A 20,142-nucleotide genomic window follows, 5' to 3' on the forward strand; every position below is an offset into this window, starting at 1 on the left:
GGCACGTAAAACCTCAGAATATAATAAACTTCACCAAACGGCTTTATTTAAAACGCGACACTGTATATATACCCGCACGTATACGAAGGTCATGATGAAACAAAAAGGCCATGCGCATGCTAACTTACGTTGAAAAACAATAACTGTTTTTTCAAACAGGGCTGACGATGGCGTACTCACGCACGCGATTGGATTGTGTGTTCACATGTGCGCAGCAGGATGGAACTGTTGTTGTTGTTGTTGTTGTTGTTGTTGTTGTTGTTGTTGTTGTTGTTGTTGTTGTTGTTGTTGTTGTTGTTGTTGTTGTTGTTGTTGTTGTTGTTGTTGTTGTTGTTGTTGTTGTTGTTGTTGTATGATCTCGTGGCAAGTATCTGTGCCTCCCATGCGTAGCCCAAGTCCCGGGATCCACACGTGTGGCAGTAACGCCTTTGGCGATTGTAACGCGCGCGTACAAGTGAGTGCGGATCTAAACGTGCACGTGTATGGTGCGATAGTACAACTTGCAGTCACAAGCGATCGCTCAGGTACATCTCCTTGGTTAATGTAATCAGAGGAATCATTATCAGTGGGCAACATCTTGTGATCGCCGCGTATTCATATGCTCTTCACGTGTGTACACAGCGTGTGCATCGCGGACATAGTCGCGCACTTGGGCGTGCTTAAAATTAGAACCCGGTGGGAGAGCGTTAGCTGTAATGATACGGATGTAATGTATACGTAGGACATAGTCGAGGTAGCGGTGCCTGTTCATTCTCGACTTCAGCTGCTTGCTTTTCTTTCTGTATGGAGCAGCCGTATAGTGCGCCAGACCATTTCGCTTCGGTGTATGCATAATGAAGCTGCGTTTTGCCTTTAAATACACTGTCCTTCAATACACGAGTCTCTACCATTTAAGGATAAATGGGGGAAAACAATGAAAAAAGTGGCAGTTTTTATTTTTACTACAGAAAATTTCTTTGAGCGAAAAAAAAACACTGATTTTCTGAGTCTAAAAAAATACTTTTTTTTGTGCTAGAAGGCAGAATTTTTCTTGGTTTTAACAGAATTGGTCCCTATACGGTGAAATACAAGATTTGTCATCAGTACTGTGAGCGAAATGAGACTTGTTCGTCTCTTCCCTATTGCGAAAACCAGCCTTTTTCATTGCCCCCAGTGTGAAAGCAGCGCGTTCTTTTTTTCTTTTTTCTTTTTCTTTTTGCACTGTGTCGGACTGGAGACGCTGGCGCTCGCTGGGAGTCACTGGGACACCAGTGAGAACGCTGGACAAGAGCTGGGTCACACTAGATAAGAAGCTGGTTTCACTGCTATGATGCTAGTTTCACTGCTATGACGCTGAGGCGCACTGGTTTGTGCTCTACACGCGCTGGTTCTTGCTGCAGTTCGCTGGCTCTCACTGGAAACTACGCTGGTTGCGTTTGTGCCGCACCGGTGCAGTACGCAAGGTATAGTAATATCCATCGCTAGATACTAATCTCTTCTCCCAAATAAGGCTATATCTTCGGGTCATAAAAATATATTTCGAGTCGCAGCTTGGAATGAAGGTGCGTCATTATGCACCTTTCATGGTCCATGCCCTCTTTATGCATGCGTATTATTTGACCCTGAAAATCACTTTCATTTTATTTTTGCATTTGCCGTTTGACTGGGCGGATAGCTATATTCATGACAAAATCACGCAAACGTAGATGACGCCTCGTTTTTCAGTAATTTGTACGCACGATTACTAAAACGATTACTAAACGCAGAAGTCGTTCAGACGCGTTCGAACGGACTCCCAGGAAGCCTGCCGCTGACTGATATTATCGCACCGATAACAAAGCAGGGGGGATTTGAGTGCTTCCACTTTCCCTGGTGTACTAAAAAATAATAAACAAAAGGCTCTGAGGCTCAAATACGTATATTTTAGCAATCGGCCGGTAGCGCGCCAAGATCGTTCCCTCTACCGTTCCCTTCTAGCGTACCCGAGCAGTCCGTCTACACGCTATCGGCCCGTCTGGGCTCAAAAATCAACAAGTCTAACAAGGTTAAATCACTCTATATTTCAGCTTTCGCATCGATGTTATTAAATAAACAATTTTTTCGTGCCTATAGACAGTGTTACCACAAGAAACGATGAGCGCCGATGTGACGCGTTATAAACATACGTGTATGTGCTGTCGCCGAAGGCTGCCAGCACTAGCCTACGCTTCTCTGACGAAAATATGCAACTAGATAGACGTGTCGATTGAAACGAACCGTTGAACGAAGAAAATGTTTCATATCCTTTGCGCGAAGATCAAGGAAAGGCTATCAAAATTGGCAGTAACAGCCCATACAGCATTCCGGGTCGGCGGTTCATTTAGGACTTTTTTCGAAGTTAAAATACAAATCGCAAAAGAAAATCAGTGTTGCGGCACTTCCAAGCATACCACTGAATACGGACAACAACGTCTTCTGTCTGATACAGGCATAAGCTTCTGTTGCGGGGCGATTGCGCATCTGCAATGTCTGGGCGGGACGCATCTGCGAAACCAAAATTGCACCTGAGTCTTGATATGACAAATTATTCCCACTCTCCCATCCGCTGGCGAGACTTTGTTTTTTTATTATTGTTTTTGTTAAGCTGGTGTGGCTTAGTGGTAAAGTATCGGGCTTCGGATCTGCAGGTCACAGGATCAAGTCTTAATGGCTACGTTTTCGTTGTACTTTTTTGTTCTTTTATAGCCCTGAAACGTTCTCCGTTGCTTTCTGTATTCAAAAACACATATACGGTTCCCAAAGACTGTGTATTTTACGCGCAAGAGCTCCTTTTCGCACCAGTACCCAGCGCCTCCCAGTACGCCGCGCCTTCCCAGCGCGCGACACTGGGCCCATAATCTGGCATGGCACTGGATACTGGGTTTTGCAGTAGAGTCACTTACGTCAATACACATTCGTGTGAAGCTTCAACAGCCACGTAAGTATATGCATAAACATCTCAAATGCGTGATCCAAATGGCCTCAGAGAGAAAGAAAACAAGGATAGGAAAGGCAGGGAGGTCAACCAGAAGAACATCCGGTTTGCTACCCTACACTGTGGGTGGGGGAAGGAGAATAGAAAGAGGAAAAAAGGGAGAGAGTAAGCACTGAGTGCCTGTGGGAGGGACACTATAAACGGTCTCTTAAGCCCGCGCACTTCAAATATTGCACTAGTGCACGAATCGCTTTTCGAGCCAGTGACGGGTGTGGCCACGATCCGAGTATCTTTGACTCGGTGAACGGTCTCGACTGCAGTCGGCGTAAAGTTGCCAGCAGAGAGAGTCGTTGGATATCGTAGCGAGGGCGCGTACGCAATAGGTGCTCGATGGTTTCCTCACACCCATAGGAGTCGCATATCGGGCTCTCGGCCATTCCCAAACGATAGGAGTACGCGTTCGTGAACGCCACTCCCAGCCGCAAGCGGCACAGCAAGGTTGTTTCCCCGCGGGAAAGGCTAGATGGCAGTTGTAGCCCTAGCGTGGGGTCCAGTTTGTGTAATCGGCAATTGAAGGCACTTGAACTCCGGAGATATTGTGACTTCTTGCGTGCAAGTAGGCGAAGTTCCCTAGCAGCGTCCGACCTCGAACAAAGGTGTTGGACGCGTCTGGGTATCTTCGTGGGCAGACCGGGCAGCTTTGTCAGCTAGGTTGTTGCCGACGATGTCACAGTGAGCGGACATTAATTCAAATTTAACGTGATGCCCTCTTTCCAGAGCATGGTGGTGCACTTCCCTGATGTCAGGTATCATCTGCTCGTAAGTTCTGTGATGCAAATCATACTTGAAACTATGAAGAGGTCCCTTAGAATCACAAAGTACGACCCACTTCTCTGTTGGCTCATCGGTGATGTACGTCATAGCGGCATGGAGAGCTGCAAGTTCTGCCGACGTAGATGTAGTCATGTGGGACCACCTCTAATCTGCGTAGCTGGAACGACCAATGCGGCAGTTGAGCTGGTAGGTAAGGTCGAAACATCGGTATATATTTGAATGTGGTCATAATACGTCTGGTGCAGTAATATGAGCGTAAGTTTCTTCAGAGCCGGCGATGGATGATTGGACTTTCTTTGTAATTCCAGGAATGGCAAAATTCACTTGAGGCTGTCGCAGGCACCACAGGGGAGATGAAGGCTTCGCCGCCCGTGTAAAAGATGTCGCTATGCACTCTTGATCAGCGCTAATCACTCGTGGAAAGGTCGCTTAAGGTCTCTCGGTTGCTAGGGAAGCCAAATAATGATCGGGCATCCTTGACAGATGGCGAATGTGTGCTCTGAGAGAGTCGACAGCTACATGTGTCTGGATTATATGGTCTCCCGCGATGGCAATTGTTGTTGCTGTTGAGGTGCACCGAGGCAGCCCCAAAAACGTGAGTAGGGCTTGACCTTGTATGCTCTCCAAAGCGTAAAAGTTCATCTTGCATGCATTTGACAACAGTGGTAGACTGTAACGTAGAAGTCCGAGAAACCATTCACTATACAGCTGCATCATAGAATGGACTGGTGTACCCCAGTTTATCCCGCAGAGAAATTTGAAGACCTGAGCAATGGCAACTAACTTCTTCAGATAGATGCAGTGAGGGCTCCACGAGAGGTTGCGTCCAATGATGACGCCCAGAAAGCGATACGTCTTAACATAGGATACACCTTGACCATTGATTGAAACAGGATACAATGACGTTTGTTTGCGCGTGAAAGCAACCAATGCGCACTTTTCAGTAGACACACTGAGGCCTTGTTTTCTGAGATAAGACGCCGTCATAGTTGCCGCCCGCTGAAGCCTGGCTCGTACCTGAGGGCGAGTCACCGCAGAGGCGCAGATGCAAATGTCGTCAGCGTATATTGAGATATGAACTGTCTGCGGTAAGTACTCCGCTAGTACTACCAGGACAAGGTTGAACAAAATAGGGCTCAACACTCCACCCTGCGGCGCACCACGGCAGATGTAATGGTCTGAAGTTGTGCCGTCTTCGGTCTGTAAGAAAAGCACATCTCAGTCAAATAGTCCAGAATCCATTGATACATCCGGCCACCAACTCCTATAGCCTCAAGTGAGTTCAGTATGGCCTCATAGGCGACGTTGTCGTATGCTCCTTCTATATCTAGAAAAAGTGCCACTGTTGCCGCTTGAGGCTTTTTTGATTTTGGACCCAGATTACGATGTCAATGAAGTTGTCGATGGACGAGCGACCTCGACGAAAGCCCGTCATGGCATCCGGATAGATGTTGAATCGTTCTAGGTACCATTCCAAGCGAGCAAGAATGGCCTCAATTTTTTGAAAAAAAAAAGATACAGCTGGCTCTCCGGGCGTGTGATGCCACTCGGCGCATGACTACAAATGCTGGTATACTGCGGGTTGGCTGCTACTGGACGGCAGCCCACCGGCACCGCCTTGGGAAAGCCACCTCGCCAGCCTGTACCTCCTGCGGTGACCCAGACACTCTGGAGCACCTTCTGCTGGCCTGCCCTGCTCACCTGCAGCACCGGGGCCGACTTCTGCAGGAGTTCTCCCGCCTGGGGCTCCCATGTTCATGACAGGAAGACATCCTCTTCCCTAGTCGTAATCAGCTACCAGCCTTCCTAAGTGTCGTCGAGTACCTCGACTCGTCGGGGCTCTCAGCGAGACTCTAGGAGAGAGAGAGAGAAAATAATGCAGAGAAAGGCAGGGAGGTTAACCAGAGGTAATTCCGGTTGGCTACCCTGCGCAGGGGGTAGGGTTAAGGGGGATAAAAAGAGACACAGAGTGGAAGGGGGAGATAGAAGGAAAGGGAGACAAGCACGAACAAAGCGCCTACACTACAGAGCGGTAGGGGTGGCATTTTTAGACTCTGTCGTGAAGCCCGGTAGACCGCAAGAACCTTAATAGCGCGAGTAAGGTCTTCAACGCGGATGTTCTTTCGGAGCATTGGCTTTTAGTTCTTTTTAGAGCAAGCTTTTAGTTCTGAAAGTGGACGATTGTCCAACTGGTCCAGTACTCTGCACATCACTTGTCTCTCAGCATTGTATCGCGGGCAGACACAGATAATGTGTGCGAGCGTCGCGTCGATGTTACATGTGTCGCACGTGGGGCTGTTGGCCATTCCTATGAGGAAAGCATATGAGTTTGTAATGGCAACGTCTACCCACAGACGGTAGAGCATGGTCTGTTGTCGTCGTTGTAATCCAGGCGGGAGGTGCATCCGTATGTCCGGAGACAACGAACGCAACCGACACATGGTGAAAACATTTGAGTCCCACAGGGGCAAAGTACACTCACGGGACATCAATCGCAGCTCAGCCGCAGCGTCTGTTCGCGAAAGCGGAATGAAGACTCGTTGACCAATTTCATGTGCAGATCGGGCGGCTTCGTCGAGGTGGTCATTCCCGCTGATGTTGCAATATCCTGGAAGCCACTGGAAGATTATGTTGTGTCCCTTGTCATGGCTTTGATTATATATGTGCCGAATTTCTGAGGCCAGTTGTTCATTGGGTCCGTGGTGCATTGGGCTTCGTATGCACTGAACGGCTGTCTTGGAGTCACTAAAGACTGTCCATTGTTGCGGTGGCTTCGGCTTAATGAAATCAAGTGCAGCACGGAGCGCCGCGACTTCTGCACCCGTGGATGTGGTCACACATGAAGTTCTTAATTTGATTTCCTCAGATTCTGCCGGTATGATGACTGCAGCAGCAGAGCTGCTGAGCTTTACTGAACCATCTGTGTAAACGTGTTGCCGGAATCTGTGCACGTTGTGAATGTGCTCCAAAGTTGCTTGTTTCAAAGCTTGCAATGGCGCTCCAGCTTTGTTTCTGATTCCTGGAATTGTCAGTTGCACTTGCGGCCGGTGCAGACACCACAATGGATCTGACAATCGTGTAGCGGGCGTAAATTCTGATGGCAAGTAGGACTGATGTCTTACAATAGTTTCAGAAAAAGTTGAAAGTGGCCTTTTTGCTGGCAAACAAGCAAGATTGTGCGAGGGAATCCGAGTCAGGTGTCGGATGTGTGCTCTCAGGACATCTGTATCAATGTAGACTGTCAAATGAGCGTCTCTGGCTATCACCACTGTCGCAATCAATGACGTAGTTTTGGGAAGACCGAGACAAGTCCTGAGTGCTTGGGCTTGCACGCTCTCGAGTTTGCGAATATTCGTAGTGCAAGTATTTCCTAGTACAGGTAAGCGGTACCGCAGGAAGCCCAAAAACAGTGCTTTATATAGTTGCAACATTGACGGTACTGTTGCGCCCCAGGACTTCCCGCCGAGAAACGCAAGAAGGTCCACAATGGCGGCCAAACGCTTTGTCATGTACGAGATGTGAGGGCTCCAAGACAAGTCTCTATCAATGATGACGCCCAGAAATCGGTGCGTTCGTCTATATCGTATAATTTGGCCATTAATCCGCAAATCATACGGGGCCATCGCTTTGCGGTACAAGCAACGAGTGCACATTCCTCAGCGGAAAGCTCGAGGCCTTGTCTTCTTAGGTATGTTGACACAGCCGTTGAGGCTTTCCGAAGTCGTGCGCGGACGTGTACACGTGTCACGCCTGAAGCCCCATATGCAAATGTCGTCTGCATATACGGAGAGCTGAACGGTTTGCGGTAACGAATCAGCCAGACCAACGAGTACCAGGTTGAAAAGGGTAGGGTTGAGTACTCCGCCTTGCGGTACACTACGACTGGTATAGCTAGATGGTGTTGGTCCGTCTTCAGTCAAAATAAAGAAAGATCTTCCATTCAAATAGTTGCATATCCAGTGAAAGGTGCGTCCACCAATCCCTACAGCTTCTAAGGCATCCAGAATTGCATGATGATCTACATTGTCGTACGCACCTTTAACATCAAGGAATAGAGCTGCAGTGATTCGTGTCAGATGTTTCTGGTGTTGTACGTATGTTACCAGGTCGATAACGCTATCTATTGACGAGCGGCCATGTCTAAAACCAGTCATTACATCTGGATAGACGTAAAATTCCAAGTACCATTCTAACCGTGTAAGGATTATTCTCTCCATTACCTTGCCGACACAGCTGGCCAGTGCAATTGGACGGTAAGATGACAATTCCAACGGGGATTTGCCAGCCTTGAGGAGCGGAACAAGCCGACTGGATTTCCACGTTGTAGGGACCAGGCCGTCACGCCATGATGCGTTGTATAGGCCAAGAAGGGCATCTCTAGCCTCTTGACCAAGGTTTGCAAGCGCAGAGTATGTGATGCCATCGTGTCCTGGTGACGAAGATCGCCTGCACCCAGCAAGTGCGGCCTCCAGTTCTTCGATGGAGAAAGCAGCGTCCATACGACGATCCCGGGAGCAAGGGGGCACAATGGGAATAGGTTTGCAAGATGAATACATGAGCGCCGGACCCGCGATCCTTGCGCAGTAATCTTCGGCTACCTCGACTTCTCGGCATCCTTGATGTAGGGCTAGAGACTTAAATGGACGACGCTGTTGAGGAGCTGTTCGAAGTTCACGGATTGTTCTCCAGATAACCGACAGAGGTTTACGCGGGTCGAGAGACTCACAAAACGATTTCCAGCGTTGATTTTGCAGTACAGCAAGGCGACGCTGAATTTTCTTTTGAATGCGTCTGGCCTCTCTAAGGTCGTAGAATGATTTAGTCCGTCTGTACCGTCGCTCCGCTCGCCGGCGGATTGCACGGAGGCTCTGTATTTCCGAATCAAAATCTGTGTATTTCTCTAATGGCCGAATTGAGCGCATAGCATCCTGCATAGCCTTGGCGATCTCAAATTCTAGTGTGGACGAAATGCCTTCGTGGCATGCGTCTTCCATAAGTGATTTAAACACGGGCCAATCTATTCTTTGTTTAAAATTTGACGGAACGGATTTGGTGAGGCCTTTTATCTTCAGGTAGGTAGGAATGTGGTCGCTTACGTGGGTTTCTATATCTGCGAACCAATGGACGCATCAAGTGAGGCATCGCGAAACAAATGCTAAGTCTAAACAACTACTGTACGTTCGGCCGCACAGAAACATGGGACTGCCATCATTTAGACAACAAAGTTCATGGTCGCAAGCAAAGGACACGAGGGTTCTTCCTTTGGAATTTATCTTGTTGCTTCCCCAAAGTGAATGATGCGCGTTGAAGCCCCCAACAACAATCCATGGACCAGGTGTCGCATTTATAATGTCGCTCAGTCTCTTCCTATCGAAACGACTTGATGGAGAAAGGTAAGCGCCCACTAAAGTAAACTCAAGTTTTTGTTTTTTCACGGTCAAACACACATACTGATTAGTGTCATGTGGCCGCACTGGATGAGCAACGTAAGTCAGTTCACACCGTATGTAGATGAACACTTTGCTAGTGTCAGTACAAGTCGATGACACATGAGGTTCATAGCCTGAGATCCGGACGGGTTTCTGTAGCTTCGGTTCACAGACGACAATGGGGAATCGATTGGTGAAAACGTAATGGCGAAAATCACTCCGGGATTTCTGGCCACGGGCATTCCATTGCATAATAGATGCTTCCTTGACTTGTCTGAAGAACGGCTGACGCGTTAGAGCCATTGTGCTTGCTACTCGAGGCTCGCAAGAACCGGATCCAGGCCGTCCAGCACTTGTAGTGCACCTCGAGCAGATGGCGTCTGCATGTAATTTATCAACACGCGAATGTCTTTCATTAGAGATATTATTATGGTGATTACTTGCTTGTCTTGGGGGGACCTCGCACGTGATCTGTGCCGTCATTGGTTCGTCGGTAGTCCACCGTCGACCTTTGTTGGGCTGGAGGACTTAATGTCGGAAGTGCAGGCCAGTCGCTTGCAGTAGAGGTATTCACTGCGTCATCAGACACCGTGTTGTTAGTGTGGGTGAGCGCCTTGGGAGCACCAGCCTCAGGAAGTAGCGTCTGCCTTGCGACGGTATCAGTAGTTCTAGTAGACGAGGATCGTCTACGGTGACGGCGTACACTACGCCGTAACACTTTGGCGGCGGCCTCTCTGTGAGTTGAGTTGTCTCTCACCATTTGTTTTAGGACTTTCCGCTCTGTCTTGTGTCTCGGGCAGTCTTTCGACGATGCTTCATGGGGATCGGAGCAATTGGCACACTTGAAATGAGTCGCACGGCAAGCATCAGCGCTGTGCTGCTCAGAACATCTTGCGCACACGGTCGAATTTTTGCATGTGCCGCTTACATGCCCGATCTTCAAACAATTACGGCACTGAAGTTGTCTTGGAACGAATGGTCGCACTGGATGACGAAAAAATCCAACTTTCACGTGGGACGGCAAGCTACCTCCCTTGAACGTTATCCTCACACAGCGTGAATCTCCTAGGCGACGGATTGCAATAATAGTTGCATCTGCTGTGGCGGGTTTGACCAAAATAGGCAGATCGTTGTCGTCGATTCACTCATCGACATCATAAATCACACCTGATATAGTATTGCTGTCCTGTGGTATTATGGTGCGAACATTTATCTTGCCCAGCATTTTCACTGTACTCAAGATATCCAATGCTGCTCTGTTCTTGACATCAACCGCGAGAATGTTCTTACGGGTGTTAATTCTCATATCCGTGATCTCATTTGGAACAAGAGCCTCTAGTGTTACAGATATGGCTTGCCTGTTTAGCCGATTCAGGTTGTCGGTCGGCGTCTCGGGCAAGAAGAGGATGGTATGAGCCGTGTCACGGGCCTTTGCTGCCGCCGTCGTCCTTGTTGAAGACGAGGAGGCAGTGAGGATTCTCCTCTTTCCTTTTTGCCTCACAACTGTCAAGTAGTCGCTGTCATCCGACAGATCGTCTTCTGAAGTAAAGTGGTACAGCAAGGTGTCCTCGCTGGCTGTGTCGCTCATCAGGTGATTGCGCTTCCGCGGAGCGCTCGACGCTGTGATGTCGGTCTCCTCCGGACGTCTAGCTGACTCCGCTTCCATCGCCGAAGTTCAAAGACGAATAGCCTAACGGCTATTCACCACCTCGGGCTTCCTGATCCGTTTCAACTTCGCCTTTGCTGGGCTACCTCCTATGGTCTATCACCCGTCCACTCCTCCGGTCGAAGCCACTGGGCCTTCCCGGCCGGGCTGCTCCGCTGCTGCTATGGCGACTCTCTACCTTTCTCCCTCGTTCTATCTCCTTCACTCCCAAATCCATGCCCCTGCTGGCGCTGAGCCGTGCTCCCGCAAGGGTGGCAGAAGACAGTGCCAGCCTTTCCCCACAAGAACCACTTCTCTGGTAGAGTTAATCCTTGGATGCGTCACGATATTGCTGGGTGTCTTGTCGCTGGGTGTCTTGTCGCCGGGTGTCTTGTCGCCGGGTGTCTTGTCACATCTCATATGTTCTATGTAGCGTGCTTATCTTCACCTGCATGATCGGTTACAGCTGCATTTCCAGCATTCTCAGTACTCCATTAAAACTCCAGTCATCAGGGGTGTAAAAAGTTACTCCCAAAGGAAGTAAACTACGCAAGAATTTTTTCTGTAGAATGACGGAAAGAGCCATGAATAGAAAATGTTAGTATAATTACGGAAAAAGTGAGGAATAAATAACAGAACAAAACAAAAAAGGTACGTTATCAAAATTGGCATGCTCTTTCTTCTTTTGTTGTTGTTGTTTGATGCTTTATTTCTTTATAAAGAAATTTTACAGTGTATAAAGCCAAATAGTGGACACTCAGCATTCGCTGAGAACGCGCACTTCAACGAAACGGAATCGTATGTATTTAAATCCTTCCATGTTTCTAGGCAAACTGATGCATACGTATTAAAGTATCCTTTTGAAAACGTTCTGCCATCATGAGCGTCTTTCCCGACCCCGCCTATGTGAACATTGATCACATGGATAGAGCCCGCTGCTCCAGGCTTTTCATGCATGCTGCTCGACATACTTCAATCGAGTCAAATAGAATTTTTAGTCAGTGCAGTGGATATAATTTTTTTACGTTGCATTATAAGCGGCGGGGAGTATCGGTGAATGTAAACAATCACCAATTAGCGACGAATTCAGCTAAACTTCTTTTATTTAACATTTCATTAAATTACTGAAGACCACATTTTGCGATTGCGGAATTCAAGACGGTTACTGCTTCATACCTACAGACATGTCCGCTTTGTAGGAATCTTGAGGTTAGTGGCAGGTTCGTAATGTCTCACCGCGAAGTTGAGAAGGACTGTATCGGCGTTACACTTGTAGTTTTTTGTACAAAACCTCTCTCAGACAATGTGGGCAATACTAAGTGGAGCACCATTATATTTTGTGGCAGAGTTCGAGAAATATTTGGAAAGTGGTGCTGAGGACACCTAAAGGGTTCAACGGTTTCGATTTCGTAATAGCAACATGTTTCATAAGTTACCTAATCAAAACGGTTTGATGTACATATGGTGAAACCCTTCAGCGGTATTGTAAGAGACGCTCGGGCGGAGAAATTGCCGGCCTTGATCGCCAGGCTAAACCCGCCTGTTGCTACAATTCACCACCACCACCACCACCACCACGCAGTGAACAAGCCTTGGTTTATTACTTTATTTTAATTTATTTCAAGTACCTGCAGCGCCCGAAGGCATTATTGCAGGGGGGAATACACAGTGTACATAAGCTCGACAAAATACAGAACTGATCAACCAAAAATAACAAAGCAATAGAAAAGTTCACGCCGCTACAAATTCAACAGAAATGCTCTGAACGATGCTTCAGTGCAACAATCAGCAATTTCCTGCGGTAGCTGATTCCACTGTGATATTGTGTGTGGAAAAAACGAATGCTTGAAGACGTTTGTTCTACAAATAAGTTCTCTTATTTTTAAAGAATGGTCACTTCTGTGAGATAAGAAATGAGGAGGTAAAATGTGAGTTTCTTTATCTATCTTAACCATATCGAAATAAATTTTAAAAAGCATTCCTGATCTCATCTTTTGTCTGCGTGTGCTTAATGATTCCCACCCGAAGTTAACCTTAAGTGCAGTAATGCTAGAAGTAAAGTCATAGTTATTACAGACAAAACGGGTTGGTTTGTGGGTCACAGGCCATAGAGACGTACTCTAATATGGGTCTTACGTTCGAAAAATAAAGTAGTTCTTCAATTTTGAGAGGAGCTAACCGGACGTTGCGTTTAAGAAAATTTAGCATTTTACAGGCTTTGGCTGTAACATTCAACGTGCTTAGTCCAAATTAAATTCGTTGAGAAATAAACACCAAGATACTTATACTCAGTTACTCGCGATAGCTGGACATTGTCTAATGTATAATGAAATAGATATGGATTTTGTTTACGTGTAAAGGACACGTACTGACGCTTACTGGGGTTCAGAGACATTTGCCACCTAACACACCAGCGTGTTATACAGTCCAAATTGCGTTGCAAGCACTCATGGTCAGTGGCAGACCTAATGCAGTGATAAAACACAATCATTCGCATACAGACGCACTTTGCATGACACAACCAGAGCGATGTTATTGATGTAGACCAAAAACAGCAATGGCCCCAAAACAGATCCCTGGGGAACTCCCGATGTAACAGCAATATAATCGGATTGTGAGCCATTAATTACAACACATTGCATGCGTTCTTGTAGATAACACTTAATCCAATCAAGCAATGAAGGAGAGATAGTGAGGGATGATAGCTTATAAAACAGTAAAACATGGGGAACAGAATCAAATGCCTTTCTAAAATCTAGAAATATACAGTCGGTCTGTACACCGAGATCAAATGAACGAAAAAGATCGTGGCTGAATTCTAGGAGCTGAGTCGAACAAGAACGACCAGACCTAAAACCATGCTGATATTCGCTAAAAAATTATTGTTTTTTAGATGTTTTATTATGGCACTGTATACAATGTGCTCCAGTGTTTTACTACACACACTCGTTAGAGAAGTTGGCCTGTAGTTGGAGACAATATTTTTTGGGCCACTTTTATGAATTGGTACCACGTTTGCAACTTTCCATTCCTTAGGTAAACAAGAAGTACTTAACGATTTCTCAAAAATAATAACAAGATAGTGGGCAATTGTGTCTGAACAAGCCTTTAACACATAAGAAGGTATACCATCAGGACCACTTGCAGAAGAAGCATTTATATTGCCAAGTAACTTAAGTATACCACCATGTGTCACGACCAGTTCCGGCGTAGGTTAGAACACATTGTCAGGAATACCCGGTAATTCATTATGACAGGGAGCTGTGAAAGAAGACTGGAAATAAAGATTGAAGCAAGAAGCTTTATCGAAGTGATAAGTAAGAAGTACACTACCATTTTTTAAGCTCGGGATGCCAACTGATTCTTTGCTAATTGTTTTTGAACACTTCCACATTTCTTTCTGGTTATATTGTAACTTTCGGCCCAACGCTAAGAAGTATTTTTCTTTAGCAACCTTGCATCTTTACTTTTATATCTTTTCGAATGGTTTTTAGCATTACAAATACAGAAAGGTTACGCTGTTTTCTATAAGCATTCAGAAGACGATGTCTCTTATTAATTAATCGCTTCACCTCCCGAGTAACCCAAGGCTTATCACTACGTTTTTTGCAGACAAATGTTTAAATGGAACATGTGTATCGACCAGCTGCTCTAGTGTGGAGGAAAATGTTTCCCATAGGGTATTGCAATCTGCAGACTGAGCTAAGTGACTGAATTCCTGCAGGAATATGGCAAGATCATTATATAATGAAACGTAAGTGCATTTCTCAAAAGCATATACCTTCCTTGGGTGATCAAAGCACATGAGAAGGGGACGATCTGAACATGCGCCACAATGCAGTCATGGTCACTAAGACCGGGAATTACAGCGTTATCAGACACAAGCAATGGCTGGTTGGAAAAAAGCAGGTCTAAGACAGAAGAGCTATTCGGACCACACCTAGTAGGTTGGGCAACAACCTGATAAATATCATTGGTAACTTTTGCCTCGCGGAATGCTATAGACGGAGCGGAAGAACTAACAAGGACAGGCTCATTGCGAACCCACCTCACGTCAGGCATACTGAAATCTCCGCCAATAATATAGTCATTGTTTATTGTAGAAAGAAACTCGGAGAGAGTTGTGAAGGTCTCAGGCGATGTAGAAGTGGGGGGGGAACGGTAAAAGGCGCCAACTGTCAGCAACTGCCCAGATTGAAATCGGATATTGCACCAAACTGACTCTGGACAATCAGTTGAGATTAACACGGGGGACTATTGCAAGCACGAGTCAACAAGTAGAGAGACTCCACCGCCATGCGCATTGCGATCGGAACGGTAGACGGGAAAACCAGGTGGAAAAACTTCGCAACTACCAACAGATTCGTCGAGCCAAGACTCCGTACCAATAATCACGGGAGGTTTGACTGAAGAAGTCAGAGTAGCAAATTCATCAGTTTTCTTTCTTACGCTTCTGCAGTTCACGACTAAAATGGTAAGCTGTGAATTTGGATAACCGGAACGTCCCGTGCGCACACATTGCTTTGAGGACTGATTGTTCGGGCACCGCCCCTTCTGCTACTTTTTGAATTCAACAACAATATCCTGAGTACCATCATAAACGTAGCACTTCTTATCAATGAGTAGCTTATCGTATCGAAGTTTGAAAGAGCAATTCAATGTTTTTTGCATAACTTACAAGTTTAGATCGCGCAAGCCTGACGTTAGGGCTGAAATCCTCACGGATCGCAAGGTTAGTACTCTTAGCCCTGATAACACGAGATAGGATACGTTCCTTATCCTTGAAGTTAACAAACCTAATAATTACAGGTCTGTTTTTGCTTCCGTGAGATTTACGAAGCTAGTGAGCAGAGCACGCTCTATACTTTCTGGAGTAATCTGTTCAGTTGCGTTTGGAAGAAAGACGGTACTTTTTCCTCAGATTCAGACCATGTCTCATCGGCTGAATTATCCAGGCCAAAAATAATGAGCTTGTTTCTTCTGGATCTGTTGCTCTTGTCATCAAGTGACGCCCTAAGCGTCATCATATCATGACGAAAGGCGTCAAGAGCGCACGGAGCTGCGGCTGCATTGCGTGTAACAATCTGTTTGAGAGAACGCACATCAGTTTCCAAAAGATTCACCCTGCTAACAAGGGCTTGCACTGACGTGTTCAGTACATTTTGCTGTTCTTCAACAACTTGTATTTCCTGAAGATACCTCACCTGATTCATTTCCAAGCCTTTAACAACTTCAAAAATTTCAGCGATTTGGGCACTGTCAGAACCTGTAGGTGGTACATTGGTTCTGAGGCCAAGGTTACTCTTGATTACTTAGCTGGTAAATTATTCTCACGCATTTTACCCATGCCCCTCGCCGCTTATAATGCATGGCTCAATAACAAGACATTTTCATTCCGCTGGCGTTAAAAACATTTGCCTTTCTTACTTGAAGCAAGTGGCGTAGAGGATCGGTCGCCGTAATCAACCCTGCCCACTTTCACGTCTTGTTTATCTTCACAGCCTAGTTTTACCGCTTGACGTTACATGGGCCGATATATAGAGTAAGATTCTACTGACGGTAGTCCATAATGGCAGCAGCATTACCACATCGGGGTTTAGGTGTTTTAGAGCTGACGAACAAGTCTGGTCGCCTAATGTAGAAGCATACTTTGGCAAAGGTTCTCATTTTTCTTTTCTCTCTCTCTCTCTCTCTCTCTTTCTTTATCCATTACAGTGCGAACTGTAGAATCCATAGCTTCTTCCATGGCAGGAAAAACACGACCAATGCTTGAAACTCGCGAGCCGCCTGGCTACGTAAATAAATAAATAAATAAATAAATAAATAAATAAATAAATAAATAAATAAATAAATAAATGCGTACAGATGCAGTTTTTCTCGATTATCGCAAAGGCTTTGATTCCGTATCACATGACCTGTTAATACATAAAATGAGCACTCTTAATTTGGATGCGAAAGTCATGAAGGTTATTGAAGATTACCTTAACGACAGAATACAATGCGTAGTTATAGGAGGCGAGAATTCTAGTTTTGTCCAAGTCACTTCTGGAGTGCCGCAAGCCTCGGTGCTGGGGCCACTGCTCTTTTTAATTTACGTCAGTGACATCGCCTCAAACATTTCCTCACAAATTAGACTTTTTGCAGATGACTGCGTTGTTTACAGATCCATTCGCAATCAACATGATATAGACGCACTCCAGCAGGAGCTAAACAGCACAGCCTCCTGGTGTCAGAACTGGGAACTTAGCCTGAATACCGATAAATGTTGCCGAGTGACATTCACTAAATCTAAAATCACTAATGAAACTACTTACAAACTGGGAGACTCCATACTCAGGAAGGTTAACGAAGCTAAATATTTAGGTGTTCATGTAACTGTTGATCTGTCCTTCTCCCATATTGAAATGACCGTCAAGAAAGCCGGGAAAATGCTTAGCCTACTTATACGAACCCTTAGAACTGCCGGTCAGATTCTCAAAACCATAGCATATAAGTCGCTGGTAAGGCCGCAATTAGAATATGCCACCGCCTTGTGGGATCTCCACGAGCGGTACCTGATTGGTAAGTTAGAAGGCATACAAAACCGTGCTGCCAGATTTATATCAAGGCAGTACTCCAGACACGCAAGTATAACAGCAATAAAGAAACACATCGGACTCGAACCGCTACAGATAAGACGCCAGAAGCACCGGCTGAAACCAATATACACTGATGCGACAGGCATTGACAAGCTAAAATACCTTCAAGCACTCCACTATATCTCGAACAGAACAGACCACAGTTTCAAAATGCATGAAATTTCCTGCAAAACGAACTATATTAAGTTTTCTTTTTTTCCCGCGGTATTTCTGAATGGAATAAGTTGCCAGTTGAAGTTGTGAGTGCTCCTCGGGATGTATTTTCAGGACTAATCAATGATTTGTGATTGCAATCTTCTTCCAAACCAATGGCTGCAGGCTGAATGCACTTTTTTTTCTCTTGTACTGTTATTCATGTACCTCTTTGTACTTTTTTGATGTACTTTTTTCATGTACCTCCTTATGTACGTTTTTTTTTCGATCTTGATGCATTGCTCCTTTGTCATCCCTCCCTTTTGTGTGATTATATTCTCGTGCTAGTCACTTTGTGTTGTACCCGTTCCCCTGCTATAATGCTTCGGCGCTGCAGAGTGTACTGTAAATAAATAAATAAACAAATTAGTTACTTACTTAATTAATTAATGCTGCTTCCGTAAAGATAGTTTATAAGCAAGCAGTTTGGGGCAACAACCTATAAATGGCGCATGCCATCCGATTTTGCAAATTTGTGATCATTTATTACAACGCAACAAGCAGTCAGCTTCCTGCAAATCGCGCGGATTTGTTTATCTATTTTTTTATTTGATGCAAGGTGCTCTGGGCTACATTAGTACCTATAGGCCTATATAGCTACTCAAGAACACTTGCTCTTTGTCAAGTTCGTGCGGTCCACTGCAAATATATATGTATGTCTTTTTTTTTTTTGGCTCGAAAGAGCCCCTCCCCCCCCTCCCCCCGCACCCCAAAAATAATTTTTAACTATTTACAGAAGCGAAAAGGAATCGAATACCTCATTTATCTGAAACTTCCTTACCTTTAGCGACTGCCCGTATCTGTGTATTAAATAAATTTTGCCCGGTGCTGTGGCTAAGCAGCTTTGACGTTCTGCTGTTGAGCCATCGCCGCGGATAAAAGACTCAGCTTGACAATGTTTGGGAGCATTTCTTGCACAAAAACGGTTTCGAGAGCCAAATACGTCGTCAAATTCTTCATACCACAGTGATTTCACCGGTATCGTGCTTCTTCTTTTTCTTCGCTTGGGCGCCTAATCAAGAAACTGAAATTTGCCTTTATTTTTCCATAAACAGTGTTCGGCCGCCAAAGAGACGAAAAATAGAGTTTTGGAGAAGTTATGTATCCATGCTAAATAAAACCGATGCTTCTCTTTGGCGTTCCACTTAGGCATTCACGCGTTACGAATTTTAAGTAGCAGAAAAGTGACCTGATATTTATATAATGGTCAAAAACGCACAAACTGCTTTTGCGATCGAAACTCAGTCAACGTCGAACGTCTTGTGTTGTGTTGGTGTGTCTATTTCAATTAGTTTTGGTTTGTCAACGCCATTACGCTTTTCTTTCTTCTTTACTTCGTCCGCAACTCAATATATGTGCCATTTTTATCGGATTCGTCTGCAAGGCGATGCGCCGCAATATTGATAAGGTGCTGTCCATATTGCGAGTGCTTGTATTACACTAGCAGAGGAGACCTTATTTATTTATTTATTTATTTATTTATTTATTTATTTATTTATTTATTTATTTATTTATTTATTGTTAATTGTAAATGTTGACAACATGCCCTACCTGTCGCCGGTTTCTCCGGAATTATAATTTGTTAAATGGATGAAGCATGATGATTGGTGAAAGTATCTTCTTTGAATGCGAGGAACGTGTTTTACTCCGATGCGTCGGGTATCGCGAGGATCGATCCAGTTTCGAGCGCCATATGTGGAAATGATTTCTCTCTCTCAGTGCACTGTTGCTGCGCGGTATCCGAGGCCTCGTTCCTTGCCCTTCAAAGCAGCAACGGTGGCTTAAGGTTTGTCTTTCTTTTCTTTTATTGCGTACAATAGTTCTTCGCGAATAGCTTCAGCTTATAAGCTCGCTTCGCCTCATATAACTGCCTTCATTATTCAGTTCATCGACTCACATGTAGGTATCAGTATCAGGTATACTCATGCTTTTTCTTCCTTTCTTTTTGCCACCGCATTTTAGAATATTATAGTCCCGTTCCCCGCACAGAGTAGCATGTCAGTGGTCCCATGCATGCCAGCAAAAATCATTGGCATACAGTGAAACAGTTTCCTTATCCGTCTTACAGAAATAACGCAATGGCTCGTACGGCGTTTTGCAAGTGAAAGCAACCTGCAAACAATTGGGCTATCGATCGAAGACCACCGTGGCGCTACCAGGGCGGCGCAAGTACGTAAGTCAGTCTGAAATAGCAAACACTGCAAACGTTTCGTTCTTTCAGTTTCTGTCATTCCTTTCCCTCTCAGGTGAGTCGGGTGCTTGCTCTGAAACCAGCACAGCCATGTTGGGAAGGGGCAAAAAATGTTATTGAAAAAATACAGGGGGAAATCTTGGGTTTGGGATTGTATGGGGAAACTATTGTTGCAACATTGGTTCGTCAATGACAGACCACTCAAAGGTTGCATCAATGGGCCAGCGATCGGTTCTGATTACACAAAAATACGACCGGAAAATTCGCGCCGTTTTTTTTTT

At 45.4% G+C, this 20,142-nt stretch overlaps 1 protein-coding gene across 1 annotated transcript in view; it reads left to right on the top strand.

The window, feature by feature from the left end:
* Positions 1-19,863, top strand: part of vimar (visceral mesodermal armadillo-repeats) — a 386,590-nt gene extending 366,727 nt beyond the window's left edge. The window contains exons 16-17 of the mRNA XM_075669695.1: positions 19,390-19,456; positions 19,739-19,863. Of these exons, the coding sequence (XP_075525810.1) occupies positions 19,390-19,456; positions 19,739-19,744 (73 nt within the window). The 3' untranslated portion in view covers positions 19,745-19,863. The remainder of the gene's footprint in view (positions 1-19,389; positions 19,457-19,738) is intronic.
* Positions 19,864-20,142: the final 279 nt, after the last annotated feature.

This window comes from Dermacentor variabilis, chromosome 1 (assembly GCF_050947875.1).
Source record: "Dermacentor variabilis isolate Ectoservices chromosome 1, ASM5094787v1, whole genome shotgun sequence".
Taxonomy (NCBI): domain Eukaryota; kingdom Metazoa; phylum Arthropoda; class Arachnida; order Ixodida; family Ixodidae; genus Dermacentor; species Dermacentor variabilis.